Source organism: Artibeus jamaicensis, unplaced genomic scaffold, assembly GCF_021234435.1.
Source record: "Artibeus jamaicensis isolate MK-2021 breed Jamaican fruit bat unplaced genomic scaffold, CSHL_Jam_final contig_685, whole genome shotgun sequence".
In the NCBI taxonomy this organism is placed as follows: Eukaryota; Metazoa; Chordata; class Mammalia; order Chiroptera; family Phyllostomidae; genus Artibeus; species Artibeus jamaicensis.
Window position 1 is genome coordinate 27,806,840 of NW_026521924.1, and position 20,055 is coordinate 27,826,894.

General features: G+C 38.3%; 1 protein-coding gene across 1 annotated transcript in view; it reads left to right on the plus strand.

The window, feature by feature from the left end:
• The window catches only part of CSE1L (chromosome segregation 1 like), a 54,931-nt gene that overhangs the window by 12,050 nt on the left and 22,826 nt on the right, over positions 1-20,055 (plus strand). Inside the window, exons 2-12 of the mRNA XM_037164464.2 lie at positions 381-476; positions 3,461-3,603; positions 5,896-5,997; positions 6,073-6,218; positions 6,572-6,662; positions 14,849-14,956; positions 16,347-16,439; positions 17,232-17,399; positions 17,509-17,638; positions 19,202-19,267; positions 19,842-20,044. Coding sequence (XP_037020359.1) covers positions 392-476; positions 3,461-3,603; positions 5,896-5,997; positions 6,073-6,218; positions 6,572-6,662; positions 14,849-14,956; positions 16,347-16,439; positions 17,232-17,399; positions 17,509-17,638; positions 19,202-19,267; positions 19,842-20,044 — 1,335 coding nt within the window. The 5' untranslated portion in view covers positions 381-391. The remainder of the gene's footprint in view (positions 1-380; positions 477-3,460; positions 3,604-5,895; positions 5,998-6,072; positions 6,219-6,571; positions 6,663-14,848; positions 14,957-16,346; positions 16,440-17,231; positions 17,400-17,508; positions 17,639-19,201; positions 19,268-19,841; positions 20,045-20,055) is intronic.

Here is a 20,055-nt window from a genome sequence, read left to right on the forward strand (position 1 = left end):
TTTTTTTTTACTGCTTAAATTTTTAATTTCTTATGGCAGGGCTTATAAAAGGTTTCTAGTGAGTCTAACCTTTGTTCTGTTTCATAGCATTTAAATTAGATCACATTTTTGGAGACTGATCAGTTCTTCAACTCTGCTTCTCTGTGCCTGTCTTTTTGAAATCATATGTTTTTTCTTCTCCTTTATCTCAGAATTATCTCACCGTAGTTTCAAAAAAAAAAGCCCGCCCATCTTAGTTAAGTCAGGCTTATAGCCCAAACCCATACATAACAAGTGGATAACTTTGAGAGAGAAGAAGACTGATAATATAAAAGGATTTTTTAATGCAAATTACTGAGTCCCCATGTGACCGATTACCCAAACCTCATTTCTTGTTTCAGGTTTTATTGCAATGGAGCTCAGCGATGCAAATTTGCAGACGCTAACAGAATATTTAAAGAAAACTCTTGATCCTGACCCCGCCATCAGACGTCCAGGTAAAGAGAATAAATATTGTTTTGTGGTTGATTTATTCTTAAAGGACAGGTGAGGGAAACCTTTGTGCAATCTGCTGTTTGTTGATTTAAAAAAATTACACTTGGATTCTCAGACATAGTTTATATTTCATTCTCTAGCTATAAAGTGTGTGGGGTTATTTTTTGGTTTTGTTTTTTGAGTAAAATACCTTTTATTTGACCTCTTCTAGAATACAAAGCACTAGTATGTTTAGACTACTTTGTCCCTTCATCTTTCAGAAATTCCCCACACCTGCCAGTTTTAGAGAGATAATAATTAGGGCATAGAAATGAGAGTTAATTGCCTAAAAAATGATTAAGTGAATGAAACCAGGCAATCAGACACTGTCTTAATCTCCATGCTGGGTTTGATTTAATTAATACATTTTAAGACCTAGGGTTCCTCTTTTCCTCCCTTCCTCCTGAATATAACCAGTTTCCATTAGAAACTCAGTTAAACTTCGAATTGCAAACTCAGATGTCCACAGGAATCACATGCAAAGGTAAGTGAGTAAGGCAGGCCAAGTGAGGACTGGGAATGTTCTGTGACTCTATGCCTTGGTTAAGGGGCAGATGCTGTTTGGACCCCCTAACTTTGCGGGACTCAGACCAGTTTTGCAAGATCAGATTCACAGCTTTACTTGAAAAATAAGGCTATTTACATGAGGTGTTTATATTTTTAAATGATAGCAACTAGTAACTTCAAACAATTTTGAAACACAAATCAAGCTGAGTAGTTAGCTGATGGGCCTCGATATGAGCCGTATGAACCAGAAATGCTCTCATTCTGCTTTTTCGGAATTTACTAATGGGCATGCTCATGAGGAAGATTTTGGAAGTGCCCAGTAAAGACACAAATGAGTATGTGTGTGTGTCATATTGGTGTTACATATAATAAGTAGAATCATCAACATGTTAATGCATCCATCCTAGTCTAGAAAAGCCTTTGCGGTTTCTGAGAGGGAAAATTTGTGATATTCCCTTTGGTGCTTAAAAAAGTAATGTGTTCTTGGATGAAGGGAAATTGATGGCTCTAATCTTCTTAGACTTTCCTAGAAAGCCTCTGCCAACACTGTCTATTAAAAATGATTTTTAATTGTGTCTTTTAAGGTAAAGGTGCAATTGTTGTATGAATCTAGGATACAGTGTAGGAATAAACTATTTCTCAGGGATTGGTAGCAGACCGACTTCACATATTTATAAAATTACTTGGAGGTGGCAGTGTGTAGTGGGTCCCAGCCTACAGGTACCACTGTGCTCCACAGGTTATTGAGATGTGACATTATCATAGGTGAATTAGAAGAAACTTTTGAGGTTTGTCGAGTGTGTAGAAATACGTAAGTGAGAATACTCTGAGAACAAGTTGAGGGAAATGAACACAGAAGGGAATAGACTCAAACTCATGAGAAGATTGCCTCCAGGATATTAATTACAATTTAGGAAAGAGACCTGGCAGTCTGTATGGGCTTTCCTCCAAACCACAGATACAGTGTGTGGCCCTGTGCTAAGTGCCGACCACTAGGAGGAAACAATAAAAGCCCAACAGACTCATACAAAACTGTGTCTGCTACTTAAAACATGTTTCAGTTTATTTCTCATCTTTCAAGAAAGACATGGGGAACACAAAGCAGGGAAAGTTTGAGGATAGAAATTAAACTCTTGGGACTCAATTCAGAAAGAAGAAAAGTGTTGTCATATTGTCGTAGGAAATAATAGATGTTAACAGCAGACCTTTGCAGGAAGTATTGGATCCTTGGAATAGGTGAGGCTTAAGACAGGAAAAATTTGAAGTGCTATAAACCTTCACTGTGTGGTCAGTAAACCTAGGAGATTTAATATTCCTAAGTGTAATGAGTGTAAATATGTGAGTTAAAATGTGTATAAATTTGCCCTGGTGGTGTAGCTCAGTGGATTGAGCATGGGCCAGCGAACCAAAGGATCACGGTTCGATTCCTAGTCAGGGCACATGCCTGGGTTGCAGGCCAGTTCCCAGCAGGGGACACATGAGGGGCAACCATACATTGATTTTTCTCTCCTTCTCTCCTTCCCTTCCCCTCTAAAGATAAATAAATATTTTTTTAAATGTGTATAAATTTATTGCTGGTATTAGAAATGTTTATTTCAAGAAGAAAACTGAAGTCTAGTATGGTCAAATAAGGACTAGACTAAAACTTTTCATTGATGAAATCATTCTAGCTGTGTGGTCTTTGACAAGCTACTTAACCTCAGTGGTTTTGTCTCTACAATGAGGTTATTGTTGCCTACTTCTCTGTGAATTAATGACAGCTTAATGAAATAATACATGTGGGCAAAGTACCAGACCCATGTAGTTAATAATAGTGTACAGGACCCAGCACAAGTAATGCCCCCTTGTCATTACAAAATCATAAGCATGTAATTCTGTGACATAACAATATCACACTTAAGCACACCATGTGACATTTTAGGTACAATGTTTAAATCAAAACTATAAATTATTATACCCTATTATTATCATCCTACCAGCCACACTCAAGCAGGCATTAACTTCTGCCAGACCCTGTGTGTTAGCATGAATTAGCTCACGTAATCACAGTGGTGCTATAGAAGAAGTATTACTACCAAAACCTGCAGTACCAATAATAATCCTTCTGGAATGAGACAGGGCGTTACTTTCGCCCTGGAGCCACTTAGCCTCTCTGAGGAGCACATTCTCCTTCAGATGGGTGGTCATCTGATCAGGCTGCTTTATAGGTTTGTGAGCATCAGGTGACATGAGTGATTTGAAAACTGAGGTACTATGTAAATTTAATATAATATCCTATGTAGTCCGTTCAGTAGGCAAGAAAATTTGAGTTCCCTGAGAAAAAATATCTTGATCTTTTCTGTTTTTTGATGCTTCAGTCAGATACACATAGTTTACATATGTATATAATGTGGGAAGATTTGGTTAGAATAACAAATCTAACGTGGAAATTCTCTTACAGCTGAGAAGTTTCTTGAGTCTGTAGAAGCAAGTCAGAATTACCCACTGTTGCTTTTAACACTGCTGGAGAAGTCCCAGGATAACGTTATCAAAGTGTGTGCCTCCGTAACATTCAAGAACTACATTAAAAGGAACTGGAGAGTTGTAAGTATTTGGTGAATACATAGTTTAATGCCTTGTATATTTGTAAGATTTATATTTGCAGTATTCTTGAGAGATTTAGACACAGATTAAAGGTAAAAATTAAATAGGACCCTCCTCAACAAAATAATAGCAAATCAAATCCAAAAGAGTATAAAAATATATATATATACCATGACCAAGTGGGATTTATCCCAGGTGTGCAAAGCTTGTTCGGCATTCAGAAATTACTGTCCTGCCCTGACTGGTGGGGCTCAGTTGGCTGGGCGTCATCCTGCGAAGTGAGAAATCCCTGGTTCGATTCTTGGTCGGGGCACATGTCTGGGTTGTAGGTTTGCGCCCAGTTCGGGGCAGATAGAGGAGGCAACTGGACTTGGGGTAGTGAACATACAATATAATATACAGATGCTGTATTATAGAATTGTACATCTGAAACTATACAGTTTTATTAACCCATATCACCTCAGTAAATTCAATAAAAAGAATAAACAATTAATGTAATTCATATCAATAAACTATACATTTTAAAAATTAACATGATTATATCAATAGACGCAAGAGAATTTTTTTAACCAAATCTAACATTCATTCATGATAAAAACTACTTCAGTAAAGTAGGAATAGAGGAGGAACTTTCTTGATAAAGACTATCAAAACAACAAAAAACAAACCAACGACTAACGTCATACTTAATGGTGAGAAATGTGACGCTTTCCACTGAGATTAGGTGCAGAGTAAGGACATCTCTCCTTACCGCTTTCCCCAACGTTGTATTGGAAGTCTTGACTAGCGCAGTAGGAAGAGGAAATAAAAGGGGTATCAGTTGCAAAGGAGGACATAAAACTGTCCGTTCACAGATGGCACGGTCATCTATGCAGAAAATCAGAGCTGACAAAAGTTAATCAGGACACTTTTTGAAAGTTCTTGTGTCTCGTTTGAATTTGCATGGATTACCTCAGCTTTATAACCCAGGTTGCTAGAGGGTTGTAGAACTTCACTTTAGTCTCTGTTGTGGTTGAAATTTAACTCTAGCTCATCATGTACTGAAGAGACGGGGGAAGACGCCATCGAAATGAATCATTGAAGCAATTTCTATTGTAGACTGGGAAAATTTATATAAAGCTGAAAACTGTATTATATGTGAAAATTTGTAGACTGCAGAATAACTTACGTTGAAGTTTTTGATAACGGATTGTGACCTCTGTCTTTATGGGATATGGAAATGAATACTAATTCTAAGGTGAATCTTACTGTCCTACAAGTTTAATGACCTATATAAAATTATGATTAAGAAACTGCTATTTTCCACTCCTTAGCTCAGGACAGTGTTTTTCCATTGGGGGTGATTTTGCCCACCAGGGTTAGAGTTTAGGGTGGGGTGTGGGTGTTAGGGCATCTGGTGGGTCGGGATATTGGTAACCATCCTACAATATACGACAAAGATCCCTACTGTAAAGATTTATCTGCCCTAAAATGTCAGTAATCCAAGGTTAAGGAAACCATGGTTTAGGATAAGGGATGGGAATGAGAATTGTTTTATAGTGGTAGCAGTAATAATATTTATTTAGAAAGTATTATGGGTAGCAAAAAAAGTCAACTTTAAATCTTCTAAAATTTTTATTTAGAATTTTTTTTCTTCATTGCATAAGAGTTTAAAAATGGTTCAAAAAGGGGGGTGGGCTGGGGTGGGAATAAAAGAAAACTGTACTTGAGCAATAATTAAATATTGTTTTAAGCTTGTATTTTCAATAACCACATGTGAAAAAATAACCTGGTGAATCTTAAGATGTTTATAAACCCCTCTCTACCTCTGTCTCAATTTATAAAACCAGTGAGACTCTCGGCCTCTTTGGGTGTAGTCCTGGATGCATTCAGACTCATAGTGGTCGAGCGGTTTCACTGCAAAGACCTTTGATTTAAGGTGAGACTCAACATTGAAGCTTTCGAAGATGAATGTGGGCTAGGTAGCATATGTAAAGGTTTTAACCCCATGTTCTGATTAATTTATATATAGAACTGAGATTCTTAATTGACATCAGGGAGTCAGTAGCTCATTAATTTGTATGGTAAGTATTTGCATTTAGGATGAAATATGAAAGTTTTGTTCAAAGGGTTCATGCTCTCATGAGATCACTAAAGAAATCTGTAACCCATTCATTTAGAGGGAACACCTTACCTTTCTCTATGTTTTTCTTAGAAAACCAGGACATTAGAAATGGTTCTATTTATTCAAAAACCCATCTGGTCATGGACATGGATTTTAATGTTACTGGCTCATGAGTGTTTTGCTTTTAGGTTGAAGATGAACCAAACAAAATTTGTGAAGCCGACCGAGTAGCCATTAAAGCCAACATAGTTCATTTGATGCTTAGCAGCCCAGAGCAAATTCAGAAGCAGGTAATGTAAGACCCTGCTTTTTAAATAGACTAGTTTGTAAAGCTTTCATCTAATTCATATTTTTCCTCCCCTCAGTTAAGTGATGCCATTAGCATTATTGGTAGAGAAGATTTCCCTCAGAAATGGCCTGACTTGTTGACAGAAATGGTGAATCGCTTTCAGAGTGGTGATTTTCATGTTATTAATGGAGTCCTTCGCACAGCACATTCTCTTTTTAAAAGGTATTGGTGTATAAATTTATACTTTAACATTTTTTTTCAGTGTTTTTGCTTGTGTAAACAGTTATATTTTTGTGACTATCGTCACTCCTCTGAGTGTGACAACCCTGGAATAAGAGCACAAGCCTCTTCATTCATTACTGTGTGTGTGTGTGTTCTTAAATAGGATGTTTATTTCGTAATGCCCTGTCACCTGTAAAACTCCTAGTCTCCTTAAACTGCTTCATTCCTTTTAAAAGAATTTCTTTTGAATTTCAGAAAGCTGCCTAGCTCTAGCTTTTCTTTAGTCTATCCTTGAAGAACTAAAGTCGGTAAACAAAAACTTGTAAATTACTTACTTTACCTTAATTTTCTAGATACCGCCATGAATTTAAATCAAACGAATTATGGACTGAAATTAAACTTGTCCTGGATGCCTTTGCTTTGCCTTTGACTAATCTCTTTAAGGTATGGAATAATATTTTGGTGATATTTTAAGTTACTTAATGTTTAAAATTGCTGAAATATTTATATAAATTTTGTTTAAGAGAATGCTTTGAAAGCTTATTTTCTAGGTAATATTTAGAGCAGCATTTCTTTTGAAAAATTTCTAACCTACACAGAAATAGAGCAGATGGTAAATAATGAACTCTATTACACAAGGTAAATAATGTATCTATTACACAAGGTAAACAGTTACTGATTTTTTTTAAAAATTTTATTTAGTTATTTTTCAAGTACAGTTTTTTGTCTATTTTTCCCATCCCAGCCTCCCCCACCCCTTGCTCCCCACCTCCCTCCCATTTCCACCCCCCTTAGTTCTCGTCCCTGTGTCCTTCCTATTTGTTCCTCCAAATCCCTCCCCCTTTTTCCCCTTAACTTCCCTTCCTTCTCCCCTCTGGTCACTATCCCCTTGTTCTCTATTTCAGTGTCTTTGTTTTTTGTGGGTTTTTTTTTTCTGCTTGCTTGCTTGTTTTGTTGTTTAGCTTCCTGTTAAAGGTGAGATCATATGGTATTTGTCTTTCAGCACCTGGCCTATTTCACTCAGCATAATGCTTTCCAGTTCCATCCATGTTGTTGCAAATGGTAGTAGCTCCTTCTTTCTCTCTGCAGCATAGAATTCCATTGTGTATATGTACCACAATTTTTGGATCCATTCATTTACTGATGGGCACCTAGGTTGCTTCCAACTCTTGGCTATTGTAAATTGTGCTGCTATGAACATTGTGGTGCATAGGTTCTTTGATATTGATGTTTTAGGATTCTTAGGATATAATCCCAGCAGTGGAATTGCTGGGTCAAAAGGCAGGTCGATTTTTATTTTTCTGAGAAAATTCCATACTGTTTTCCATAATGGTTGTACCAGTCTGTACTCCCACCAACAGTGAACTAAGGACCCCTTTTCCCCACAACCCCTCCAACATTTGTTGTTTGTTGCTTTGTTTATGATAGCCATCCTGACTGGTGTAAAGTGGTATCTCATTGTGGTTTTAATTTGCATCTCTCTGATAGCTAATGATATTGAGCATCTCTTCATGTGTCTCTGAATGTTCTGTATGTCCTCCTTGGAGAAGTGTTTGCTCAAGTCCTTTTCCCATTTTCTAATTGGGTTGGGTGTCTTCTTAGAGTGGAGTCGTGTAAGTTCTTTGTATATTTTAGAGATTAAACCTTTGTCTGAGGTATCATTGGCAAATATGTTTTCCCATACAGTTGGTTGTCTTGCTAATTTAATACTGTTTTCTTTAGCCATGCAGAAGCTTTTTATTTTGATGAGATCCCATTTGTTTATTCTTTCCTTTACATTCCTTACTCTAGGGGACATATCAGTAAAGAAGTTGCTGCATGAAATATCTGAGATTTTCTTGCCAATGTTCTCCTCTAGGACTTTAATGGTGTTATGACTTACATTTAAGTCTTTTATCCACCTTGAATTTATTTTGGTGTATGGTGTAAGTCTGTGCTCAAGTTTCATTTTTTTGCATGTAGCTGTCCAGTTCTCCCAACACCATTTGTTGAAGAGGCTATCTTTACTCCATTTTATGTTATTGCCCCCTTTGTCGACTATTAATTGACTGTAGAGAGTTGGGTTGATTTCTGGGCTCTCTGTTCTGTTCCATTGGTCTATGTGCCTGTTTTTATGCCAGAACCAGGCTGTTTTGATTACAGTGGCCTTGTAATACAGTTTGATATCAGGTATTGTGATCCCCCCTACTTTGTTCTTCTTTCTCAAAAGAGCAGCTGCTATTCGGGCTCGTTTATGGTTCCATATAAATTTTCGAAGTGTTTGTTCTATGTCTGTGAAATATGCCATTGGTACTTTAATAGGTATTGCATTGAATCTGTATATTGCTTTGGGTAGTATGGACATTTTGATGATGTTAATTCTTCCAATCCATGAACAAGGTATATGTTTCCATTTGTTTGTGTCTTCCTTGATTTCGTTCTTCAGGGCTGTGTAGTTTTCTGCATACAGGTTTTTTACCTCCTTAGTTAGGTTTATTCCCAGATATTTTATTTTTCTTTTTCCTATATCAAATGGGATTTTTCTCTTTATTTCTGCTTCTGCTGATTCACTGTTGGTATACAAAAATGCCTTTGATTTCTGGATATTGACTTTGTAACCAACTGTTTTGCCAAACTCATTAATTAGTTTGAGCAGTTTTTGGGTAGAGTCTATAGGATTTTCCATGTACACTATCATGTCATCTGCAAACAGTGACAGTTTTGCTTCCTCCTTTCCTATTTGGATGCCTTTTATTTCCTTTTCTTGCCTGATCGCTGTGGCTAAAACTTCCAATACTATATTGAATAGAAGTGGTGAAAGTGGACAACCTTGTCTTGTTCCTGATCTTAGAGGAAAAGCTTTTAGTTTTTTCCCATTGAGTATGATATTGGCTGTAGGTCTCTCATATATGGCCTTTATTATTTTGAGAAATGCTCCCTGTATTCCCACTTTGCTGAGTGTTTTTATCATAAATGGGTGTTGTACCTTATCGAAAGCTTTTTCCGCATCTATTGATATGATCATGTGATTTTTGTCTTTGCTTTTGTTTATGTGATGTATTACATTTACTGATTTGCGAATATTGAACCATCCTTGCATCCCTGGGATGAATCCTACTTGATCATGGTGTATGATCTTTTTGATATATTGTTGGATGCGATTTGCCAATATTTTGTTGAGGATTTTAGCATCTATGTTCATCAGCGATATTGGCCTGAAGTTTTCTTTCTTTGTTGTGTCTCTATCTGGTTTTGGAATTAAGATGATGCTGGCTTCATAAAAAGAATTTGGGAGTTTTTCATCCTTCTGGATTTTTTGAAATAGTCTGTGGAGAATAGGGGTTAGCTCTTCCTTAAATGCTTTGTAGAATTCTCCTGTGAAACCATCTGGTCCGGAGCTTTTGTGTGATGGGAGTTTTTTGATTACTGCTTCAATTTCTTTTGCTGTTATTGGTGTATTTAGATTTTCTGCTTTTTCACTGAGTTTTGGAAGATTGTATTTTTCTAGAAATGTGTCCATTTCCCCTAGGTTTTCAAATTTCTTGGCATACAGTTCTTCATAGTAATTTCTTACAATCCCTTCTATCTCTGTGGTATCAGTTGTAATCTCTCCTTTTTCATTTCTGATTGTGTTTATTTGTGTCCTCTCTCTTCTTTTCTTGATGAGCCTACTTAAAGGCTTGTCTATTTTGTTTATCTTCTCAAAGAACCAACTCCTGGATTCATTGATCCTTAAAATTGTGCTTTTAGTTTCTATGTCATTTAATTCTGCTCTAATCTTGGTTATTTCCTTCCTTCTGCTTGCTCTGGGCTGTCTTTGTTGTTGTTCCTTGAGTTCTTGCAGGCGTAGGGTTAGGTTGTTTGTTTGAAATGTTTCTATTTTCTTTAGGTAGGCCTGTATTGCTATAAACTTCCCTCTCAGGACTGCCTTCGCTGTGTCCCATAAGTTTTAGGTTGTTGTGAGATCATTTTCATTTGTTTCCAGAAATGTTTTGATTTCTTCCCTAATTTCATTCTTGACCCATTCGTTGTTTAATAGCATACCATTCAGTCTCCATGTTTTTGGGTGCTTTGGGTTTTTTTCTTTGGGGTTGGTTTCTAATTTCAGTCCCTTGTGGTCAGAGAAGATGCTTGGTATGATTTCAATTTTCTTGAATTTTTTGAGGCTCGTTTTGTGTCCTATCATGTGGTCTATCTTTGAAAATGTTCCATGTGCATTTGAAAAGAATGTGTATTTAGCTTCTTTGGGATGAAGGGCTCTATATATATCAGTTAAGTCCATTTCATCTAGGGTGTTGTTTAATGCCACAATATCTTTGTTGATAATTTGTTTGGAAGATCTGTCCATTTTTGATAGTGGGGTGTTCAAATCCCCTACTATGATTGTGTTGCTGTCAATATCTTTCTTGAAGTCCTCTAAGATTTTCTTGATATATTTGGGTGCCCCTATGTTTGGTGCATATATGTTTACAATGTTAATGTCTTCTTGGTGGATTCTTCCCTTGAGTATAATGAAATGACCTTCTGGGTCTCTCTTTATAGCCTTTTTTTTTGAAGTCTATTTTGTCTGATATGAGAATTGCTACCCCAGCTTTTTTTTCTTGTCCGTTTGCTTGGAAAACTTGTTTCCAGCCTTTCACTTTTAGTCTGTGATGGTCTTTTGTCCTGAGGTGAGTCTCTTGTAGGCAGCATATGTGTGGGTCATGCTTTCTTATCCATTGAGCTATTCTGTGTCTTTTGATTGGAGAATTTAATCCATTTACGTTTAAGGTTATTATTGATAGGTACTTATTCATTGCCATTTTTGTACCTGTGTTCCTCTCTGTCTCCCTCTTATCCTTCCTTCCCTTAAAGCAGTCCTTTTAGTATTTCTTGTAGAGCTGGTTTGATGGAGGCATATTCTTTTAGACTTATTTTGTCTTGGAAGCTCTTTATTTGGCCATCTATCTTGATTGAGAGCCTTGCTGGGTAAAGTAGCCTTGGTTGTAGGCCTCTGGTTCTCATTACTTGAAATATTTCTTGCCATTCTCTTCTTGCTTGAAGTGTTTCCATTGAGAAGTCGGTAGCTAACCTTATTGGGGCTCCCTTGTATGTTATTTCTTTTTTCTCCCTTGCTGCCTTTAAGATTCTCTCTTTGTCTTGGAATTTTGCCATTTTGATGATGATGTGTCTTGAAGTGGGCCTCCTTGGGTTCCTCTTGGTTGGGACTCTCTGTGATTCCTGGATTTGTGAGACTCTTTCTCTTATCAAATTAGGAAAATTTTCTCTCATTACTCGTTCAAATACGTTTTCTATCCCTTGTTCTTCTTCTTCTCCTTCTGGTATTCCTATTATTCAGATATTATTACGTTTCATATTGTCTTGCATTTCTCTTAATCCCTCTTCATTCTTTCTGAGCCTCTTTTCATTTTCTTGCTTTCTGTGAGATGCTTTCTACCTTGTCCTCCAACTCACTAATCCTATCCTCCGCTTCATCTATCCTACTTTGGAAACTTTCTACTGTGTACTTCAATTCGGAAATTGTATTCTTCATTTCCTCTTGTCTCTTGCTGATAGTTTCCATTTCCTTTTTGATGTTGCTGTAGTTTGCAGAGAGATCATTATAGTTCCCCTGTAGTTTCTGGTAGTTCACTGTGAGCTCTTTGAACTTCGTAATAACCAGTGCTTTGAATTCACTGTCTGATAGTTGATCAGCGTCTATTTCATCTAACATTCTTTCTGAAGTTTCTGCTTTTTCTTTCATTTGGGGATTGTTTCTTTGTCTTCCCATTGTTTGAGACTCTTCTTGTTAGTCTCTGCTTCCAAAATTGATCTGTTCTGAAACACTGGTTTTATGGTGTAAACTTCTGTGGTATGATCCTTGTGAAGTTCAGTGGTGCAGACTCCTTGAAGTTTCTTGATGTTCTTAGTCTCCAGCTACACTCACGCTGGTCCTCGCGCTGGTCCCTGCGTTGGTCCCCTACCACTGCTGAATGTCCCGGCTCTAGTAGCCACCTCCTCAAGCACCCAGGCCCGTTACTACGGCAGTGGTACAGAGGCTGGGAATGTCCCGGCTCCCGTATCTGGCTCTCTCTGCCGCCCAGGGCCGTCACAGGGGCTTGGAGTGTCCCGGTTTCCGTACCTAACTCCCCGGCATCTAGTCCTGTCTCTATGGCTGTGGCACAGAGGCTTAGAAAGTCCCAACTCCCGTACCTGATTCCCCAGTGTCCAGTCCCGTCGCTATGGCAGCAGAACAGGGGCTGAGACCGTCCCAGTTCCCGTAGAGGGATCCTCTGCCACCCAGGACTGTCTCAGGGGTTTGGAGTGTCCAGTCCTGTGGCTATGGCAGCGGCACAGGATCTGAGAGCTTCCCGGCTCCCGTAGCTGGCTCCTCAGGGTCCAGGCCTGTCTCTATGGCGGCGTCACAGGGGCCTTTGGTGTCCCAGCTCCTGCAACTGACCCTTCCGTTGCCCAAGCCGGTAGCTATGGCATCGGCACAAGGGTGTCCCCGCTCCGGTTCCTGACTCCTCTGTCTCCCAGGACTGTCACAGGGGCTTGGAGTGTCCGGCTTACGTACCTGACTCCCCGGCTCCCAGGCCTGTTGCTCTGGCGGCAGCACAGGGGCCGCGTGAGACCCAGCTCCGGTAGCTGACTCTGCCGCCGTCTGGTGTTTCAGCGTCGGTCACAATCTCTGGTCTTTTAATTTCATAAATGCTGGGTAACCGATGGTTTATTGTGCTGTTTCTCTATAGATCTGCCAGGATTTTCACCCATGAGTACAGGAGCTAGTATCAGCTCCATCTTACTCCGTCGCCATCTTCCCAGCATCCCCCGATGTTTTGGTTTTTAAACAATTTGTTCCCTTCATTTTGAAAGAATATTTAACAGCAAATTCCAGGCATCATATTATTGCACTCAAGTATTTGCATATTTGTCTCTTAAAGGAATAGGTTCACATTTTGGGTTGGCTATTTATGTAGTTTATTATTTTGTATATCATCTTGTGGTGAACAGGCTACTTATTCATCTAACATTTAGGTATGTTCAAACCTAAACATCATCTTTATCTTTGTGAGAATCCTGTAAGGTTGAAAGAGGTATTGTTAACCTTCCGGCCTCCCCTTCCCTGCCCCCGAGATGAGGAAAGAGGGTTCAGTATCACACAGGCCCCACACCTCTTTGCTGGCTCTCGAGAAGGTGCTCATTTCTTGGTTCTGAAAGGGAAGTTGTGTGATAATCACAGCTTGCTAAAATGGAGAGTGTGCATGAGGTTTCTCATGGTTAGGGTGTCTTACCGATGGTACATTTTTATTTAAAAAACAACATTGGACAAAATGTGATCAATTTTTTTCTACCTCTTGGCAAAGATTTTTATTTCTTTTTAATGATACTAAAAGTCTTAGCCAGAGTACATCGAAATGAAAATTCTGGTGTCCTGCCCATTGGGTTATAAATGGTACCAGCTTTTTGGAGTTTTACATTTTATTTAAAAAACCTTAATATTCATTTTTCCTAACTCCAGGATATACGAAATAACACTTTGTTGAGTGTCTGTAACAGAGTAGTTATGTGCAAGCACTGGGGCATTTTGTATAGTTTTTCTCACTTAATTTGCATATTCTCTCTATGAGGCAGCCATTATCTCATATTACAGTTGAGGAGATCTGGTCTCAATAAAATAACTTGCTCAAAGTAATGCTTATTGTGAGTAACAGAGTTTGGGTTATATTTAGGTCTCTCTGGCTTCCAAAAATCTGTGCTCATAGCATACCCTTCTGCTTCAGTAATACACTTCTAGAATGTCAGCCTGTGAAAATCAGAGGTGCACAGAGTTCTCTAGACAAGCCTATTTGATACAGTTAGAATAATAAACAATTGGAAACAACTTAAATGCCAGATGGCAGGGGAATTATTTAATGAGAGCATATAAAGACAATTTTGTGTAATATATATCTATATATGCACAGAGAATGGAAGGATCTAGTCTAAAATACTAACATTGGAGTTTTTAGTAGTGCCATATAGGTCATTTCAAAATATGTAATTTAAGCCTTGGCTGGTGGCTTGTTTGGACCGTCATCCCGTGCACCAAAAGGCTGTGATTCTGACCCCTGGGCAGATGCATATGGGAGGTGGCTGACCAATGTTTCTCTCTTGCATTGATGTTTCCCTCTTGATCTCTCTCCCCCCCTCCCCCTCTCACCTCTCCCCCTCTCCCTCTCTAAAATCAATAAACGTATCTCAGGTGAGGATTAAAAGTATATATATGTACTTTAAAATATTTTTCAAGCCCTGGCTGATGTGGCTTAGTGGGTTGAATGCTGGCCTGAAAAGCAGTAGGTCACCAGTTTGATTCCCAGTGAGGGCACATGCCTGGGTTGCAGGCCAGGTCCCGTTGGGGCACACAAGAGGCACTGATCAGCATCTCTCTCACATGTGAATGTTTCTCTCCCTTTCTTTCTCCCTCCCTTCCCATCTCTCTGCAAATAAATAAAATCTTTAAAAAATGAAATCAAATATTTTTTAAATTTCAATATATTTGATTCTTCAAAAATCAAATATTTTTAAAAGTCAAGTTTTGGAGAAGAGGTTTAAGTCGTCTCAACCTAGTGCAGGCTGCTTCATGAAGGTCTGCAATATGCTAAAACTATGTTCCTAAATTTCTTCCCAAGGCCACCATTGAACTCTGTAATACCCATGCAAATGATGCCGCTGCCCTGAGGATTCTTTTTTCTTCCTTGATTCTGATCTCAAAACTGTTCTACAGTTTAAACTTTCAGGTAAGCTTTGGGGTTTTGGGGTTTTGGGGTTTTTTTTCTTGCTTTTGATTCTTACTGTTGATAAATATACAGGTTTTCATTTGATAAAGACTTGTTTGCCAGCGTTGATTTTTCTGAAATTCATTTTTGTCTCTGACTCCTCCCATTCTTTGTCTAATCAGATAGTGTTCTACTTTATAGTAGTTTTTAGAGATCACTAGTAGCTTTTTCATGGGGGCAAGTGGCATTCTCTTGTAACCAGGTTAGGGAAACCCCACATCCTCAGTCACTGTTTTGGAGAATCATCCTCTTCTCTTTCACTGAAGATGCTGAGAGATCACATTCTCAGGCTTTCCCTGTTCATTTAAGTGGATCTTAACACTGGGGGAGCCCTGTTTTGATTAGAGGTCTATGGCTAGCTTATACAAAAAGGCTTTGAATGGAAGCATATCTGGGAGACAGAAGTCTGAAAAACCAGGCTTTGAATAGTAGAAGAACCAGTGTCCTTTCAGGGGAAACAAAAGCCACAATTTTATAGCAGAAAACGCCTGATCACCCTGTTGCATCCAGTCACTCATTCTTTCTGTTCTTGAATCAGTACTTTATGATTCAGGGCTCCAGGAACCAAGAGATCTTATTGGTACAGATTATTGTACTGAATGGCAAGAGAAAGAAAGGGTCTGGCCTTATTGCTCATAGCCAGAGCCAAGTACCTCAACCTCATCTTACAGCATGGCTCACAGTGGTAGAGAGCATTGCAGAAAGGGTTAGGTAAAGTAGGAGATGAACAGCCCAAAACGGCATGCCCACTCAGTGTCAGCTAGATAGCAGTTTGAGAAACTCTCAGTTAAAGGATGCCACTGTTTTTGCTTATACTTTCTTTTGAATTCTGCTTCCTAGAAGTTAGGTATAATGAGGCATAGTCAGGGACACCTAAGACATACTCTTATCATTGGAGACCTCATCAACCAACCTCATTAAGAAGGCAGTACCATTCCATAGGAAGCCATTGATTGTATAAGGCAGTTAATTGGTTGTCATCTTACACTAAATGCAGTAGTTCAGACAGGAAAAGGAATATACTGGTAAGCACCAAGTTTTGTGAGGAAAGGCTTCATGTAGTCTTAGCTGACCTTGAAGGGATAAGTATCTTCAGACTGGTAGAGGAAGTCTAGATGGCATCATTTCTGGTTGAAAGCATATAAACAGAGACAGAAGTCACAGTGGTTTGTTCTGCTGCCAGACCTGGTTAGAACAGAGAATTCTCATTGAAATAGATCATGGTTGGCTTGGGCTAAGAAGTGTGGACTTGGGTCTGTAGGCATGTGGACAGTGTTTGGTGTCTGTTGGAAACTTATATAAATAGCATATTATTTTAATTAAAAGACTCAAGTCAGCATTTATTCTTTAGGATCTCCCTGAATTTTTTGAAGATAATATGGAAACTTGGATGAACAATTTTCATACCCTCTTGACATTAGATAATAAGCTTCTACAAACTGATGTAAGTATTGTTTAAAATTTTTCCCAAGTAGACTTTTGTTAAAGTTAAGAATTATTTGAGACATGTTATATATTAATTATATCTCAATTTTTTTAATTAAAAATTTATTTGGATACCCTCAAAATCTTGGAAGATATTTAATTAGACTTCAGAAAATGAAATAAAGTTATTGGAGATCATTTAGTATTCTGCTTCCTTAAAATTATTTACCTTTGCATTGTTAATAGCTAAAATTCCAAGAATGCAAGTAATATTTGATTATGTGGGATGTTTCATATTTGGTTATTTCTAGTATGCAGAATCAATTACTTGTTATGCTTCTGGCTTTGGTCACAGTATATAGATTAGGCTATTTAATTGTATTGAAAGAAGGCCTTAGAGTATTCACAGTGTAAACATTTATGAAATAGAAAATCATTTGTCATTGAAGATATTAAGAAAACTTAAAATGTAGGTCTCTGTAATAATAGTCTCTTTTTAAAAATTCATCCACAGCATAGGAAATAATGGACATGATGAAAGTTTAGCCCTGGCTGGTGTGGCTCAGTGAATTGAGTGCCGGCTTGCGAGGCCTGTGAACCAGAGGGTTGCCAGTTTAATTCCCAGTCAGGGCACATGCCTGGGTTGCAGGTTGGGTCCCCAGTAGCAGGCACGTGACAGGCAACCACACATTGATGTTTCCCTCTCTCCCTTTCTTCCCTTATCCCCTCTCTAAAAGTCAATAAATAAAATCTTTAAAAATAATTTTTTTTAAAGTTGTGTATTTGAGTTTTCTGTTTTCTCTCATGTGAGGATGAAGAGGAAGCAGGCTTATTGGAGCTCTTAAAATCCCAGATTTGTGATAATGCTGCACTGTATGCACAAAAGTATGATGAGGAGTTTCAACGGTACCTGCCTCGTTTCGTCACAGCCATCTGGAATTTACTAGTTACAACAGGTCAAGAAGTCAAATATGACTTGGTAAGGTGCTGGTGGAGACAAATAATTCAGACATTTTCCCCTACTTCCCAAAGAAATAAATGGTTTGGTTTTGCTTTTAAAAATATGCTTATTTTGTGTTTTCTTCCAGTTGGTAAGTAATGCAATTCAATTTCTGGCTTCAGTTTGTGAGAGACCTCACTATAAGAATCTGTTTGAGGACCAGAACACACTGACAAGTATCTGTGAAAAGGTTATTGTGCCTAACATGGAATTTAGAGGTAATTACAGCTAAGCGTAAAGCTTTTTTGGGAGATCAAAAGCTTGTTTTTGTTTTGTTTTTTAAAGGAGTGTTAGTATAAATGTAGTAAGTCTTCTCCCTGTTGGTTTCTGTAACATTCTAATTTCTTTATCACTGAAGTAAAACTTTTGTTGATCATATATTGCCTACTTTCTAAACTAAGACAGAAAATGTGGTATGAAAGGCACTTGTGGAATAAATACTGCTGTGATGAGTTTGTTGTGTACTGTGGGGGGTTTTCCATAGAAAAATCGAGAAGACTTGCAGTCCCGTTACATTGAGAAGTAAACTATCCAGTATTGCAACTTATGTGCCTTATGTGAAATAATTTGGTTTCGTTTGATTTAATATTTCACCAAAGCGAATAGCTGTTTTCCAACAATTGGCTTGAGATTAGATGTAATTAATAACTTTTAAATAGAGTGAAAGCCCCCTTAGTTTGTGCTTAAGGTTAAGATAGTCCTAAGAGAATGTATTTGTTCGTGTACAGAAGGTCATTCCTTCCAGCTGGGAAGAGGAAGTAGTAAATATGGGGGGAATTTCTACATCACAGCAGTTAGTCCTCAGATCAGTGGTTCTCACATTATCTGGAACAGAATGAGGAAATAAAGAACGATACAATGTGAGGTTTGTTTCCTTTGTGTTTTCATAAAACTACATTCAGAGGACAGATCTTTATTCTGATATTGCCTGTCCTGCTTTTTCGATGTTAAAATGATTTTTGTGCCCTGGCTGGCATAGCTCAGTGGATTGAGCACGGGCCTGTGAACCAGAGTATCGCGGTTTGATTCCCAGTCAGGGCACATGCCTGGGTTGCGGGCCAGTTCCCAGCAGGGGACTCATAAGAGGCAACCATACATTGATATTTCTCTCCCAATCTTTCTCCTTCCCTTCCCCTCTCTCAAAAAATAAATAAATAAAATATTTTAAACAACAAAAAAAATGATTTTTGTGAAACAATGGTAATTGTAGTTGTTACCTTGTTTTTTTAATGTCCTTACCTGGCAAAATTAAAAGTGGCATCCCTAGACCGGTTCCCAATACCCACTTTAAAAAAAAAAAAAACTTTTTTAATTGATTGACTTTAGAGAAAGAGAGGAAGGGAGAGAGAGAGAAAGAGAAAAGGAAACAACAGTTTTGTTCGACTTATTTATGCCTTCATGGAGGTTGCTTTTTGTATTGTGTGCCCTGACTGGAGACTGAACCTGCAACTGGGGCACGTGGGAATGACACTAACCAGCTGAGCTACCTGGTCAGGGCGGGCCAGCACTCGAGTTTGAAAGTTGGTGATAAAGTCCAATTACGGGGGCATTGTCATGTTAGAGCATGTGAGCCAGTGCAGATGACCTATTTCCTAACCTTTCAGGGTAGCATTTGCTGCTCTCAGTAATGATTAATAATGTGTGAAGTAGTCGTGTGTTGGGAAACAATACTTTGCTGTAAAACATATCAGTTCTACATACTGTTCTGCATACTCAGCTGCAAAGTACAATGATTCTCATGTCTTTTGAGGGATTATCTGAACTGTCACCTCTCTTTATAGCTGCTGATGAAGAAGCCTTTGAAGATAATTCTGAAGAGTACATAAGAAGAGATTTGGAAGGATCTGGTATGGATTCTCTTTAAAAGGTTTTTTAAATTTATTTTTAGAAATAGGAGAAGGGAAGGAAAAAGAAAGAAACATCAGTGTGTGGTTGCCTCTCATGGGCCCCCTACTGGGGACCTGGCCCACAACCCAGGCATGTGCCCTGACTGGCCAGTGCTCAGTCCACTGAGCCATACCAGTCAGGGCTGTATTTCAGTTTTTTACTGTTAGTCTTAGCAAGCCAGTTTTAAACTTGCTCTTTTTCTGGTAAATATGGGGATAGAGGGGAGTTAAGATTAGTGTGTTATTTCAACTAGCTTTGTTGGAGAACTATTTGCTTTAACTTCCACACCTTAAAAAGCAGCTCTTAGATGGGCCATATGAGGTGAATCATTTGTCTTCACTTCTTTTTTTAATGTACATATTTGTGTTTTTATACTACTATGACCTTTTTAATTTTCACTCATTTTATGTTTCTTGTGGGAAAAAATATTTTTTCATGATTTTGCTGCTGGCTGCCAGATAGTGGTTTTTCTTATTAACCTGATCAGTTGTTTCGTGCTTGTTTCTCGTGATATGTTTCCCTTTGGTATTACAGATATTGATACTAGACGCAGGGCTGCGTGTGATCTGGTACGAGGATTATGCAAGTTTTTTGAGGGCCCCGTGACAGGAATCTTCTCTGGTTATGTAAATTCCATGCTGCAGGAATATGCAAAAAATCCATCTGTCAACTGGAAACATAAGGATGCTGCCATTTACCTAGTGACGTCTCTGGCATCAAAAGCCCAAACACAGAAGGTGAGTCTTTT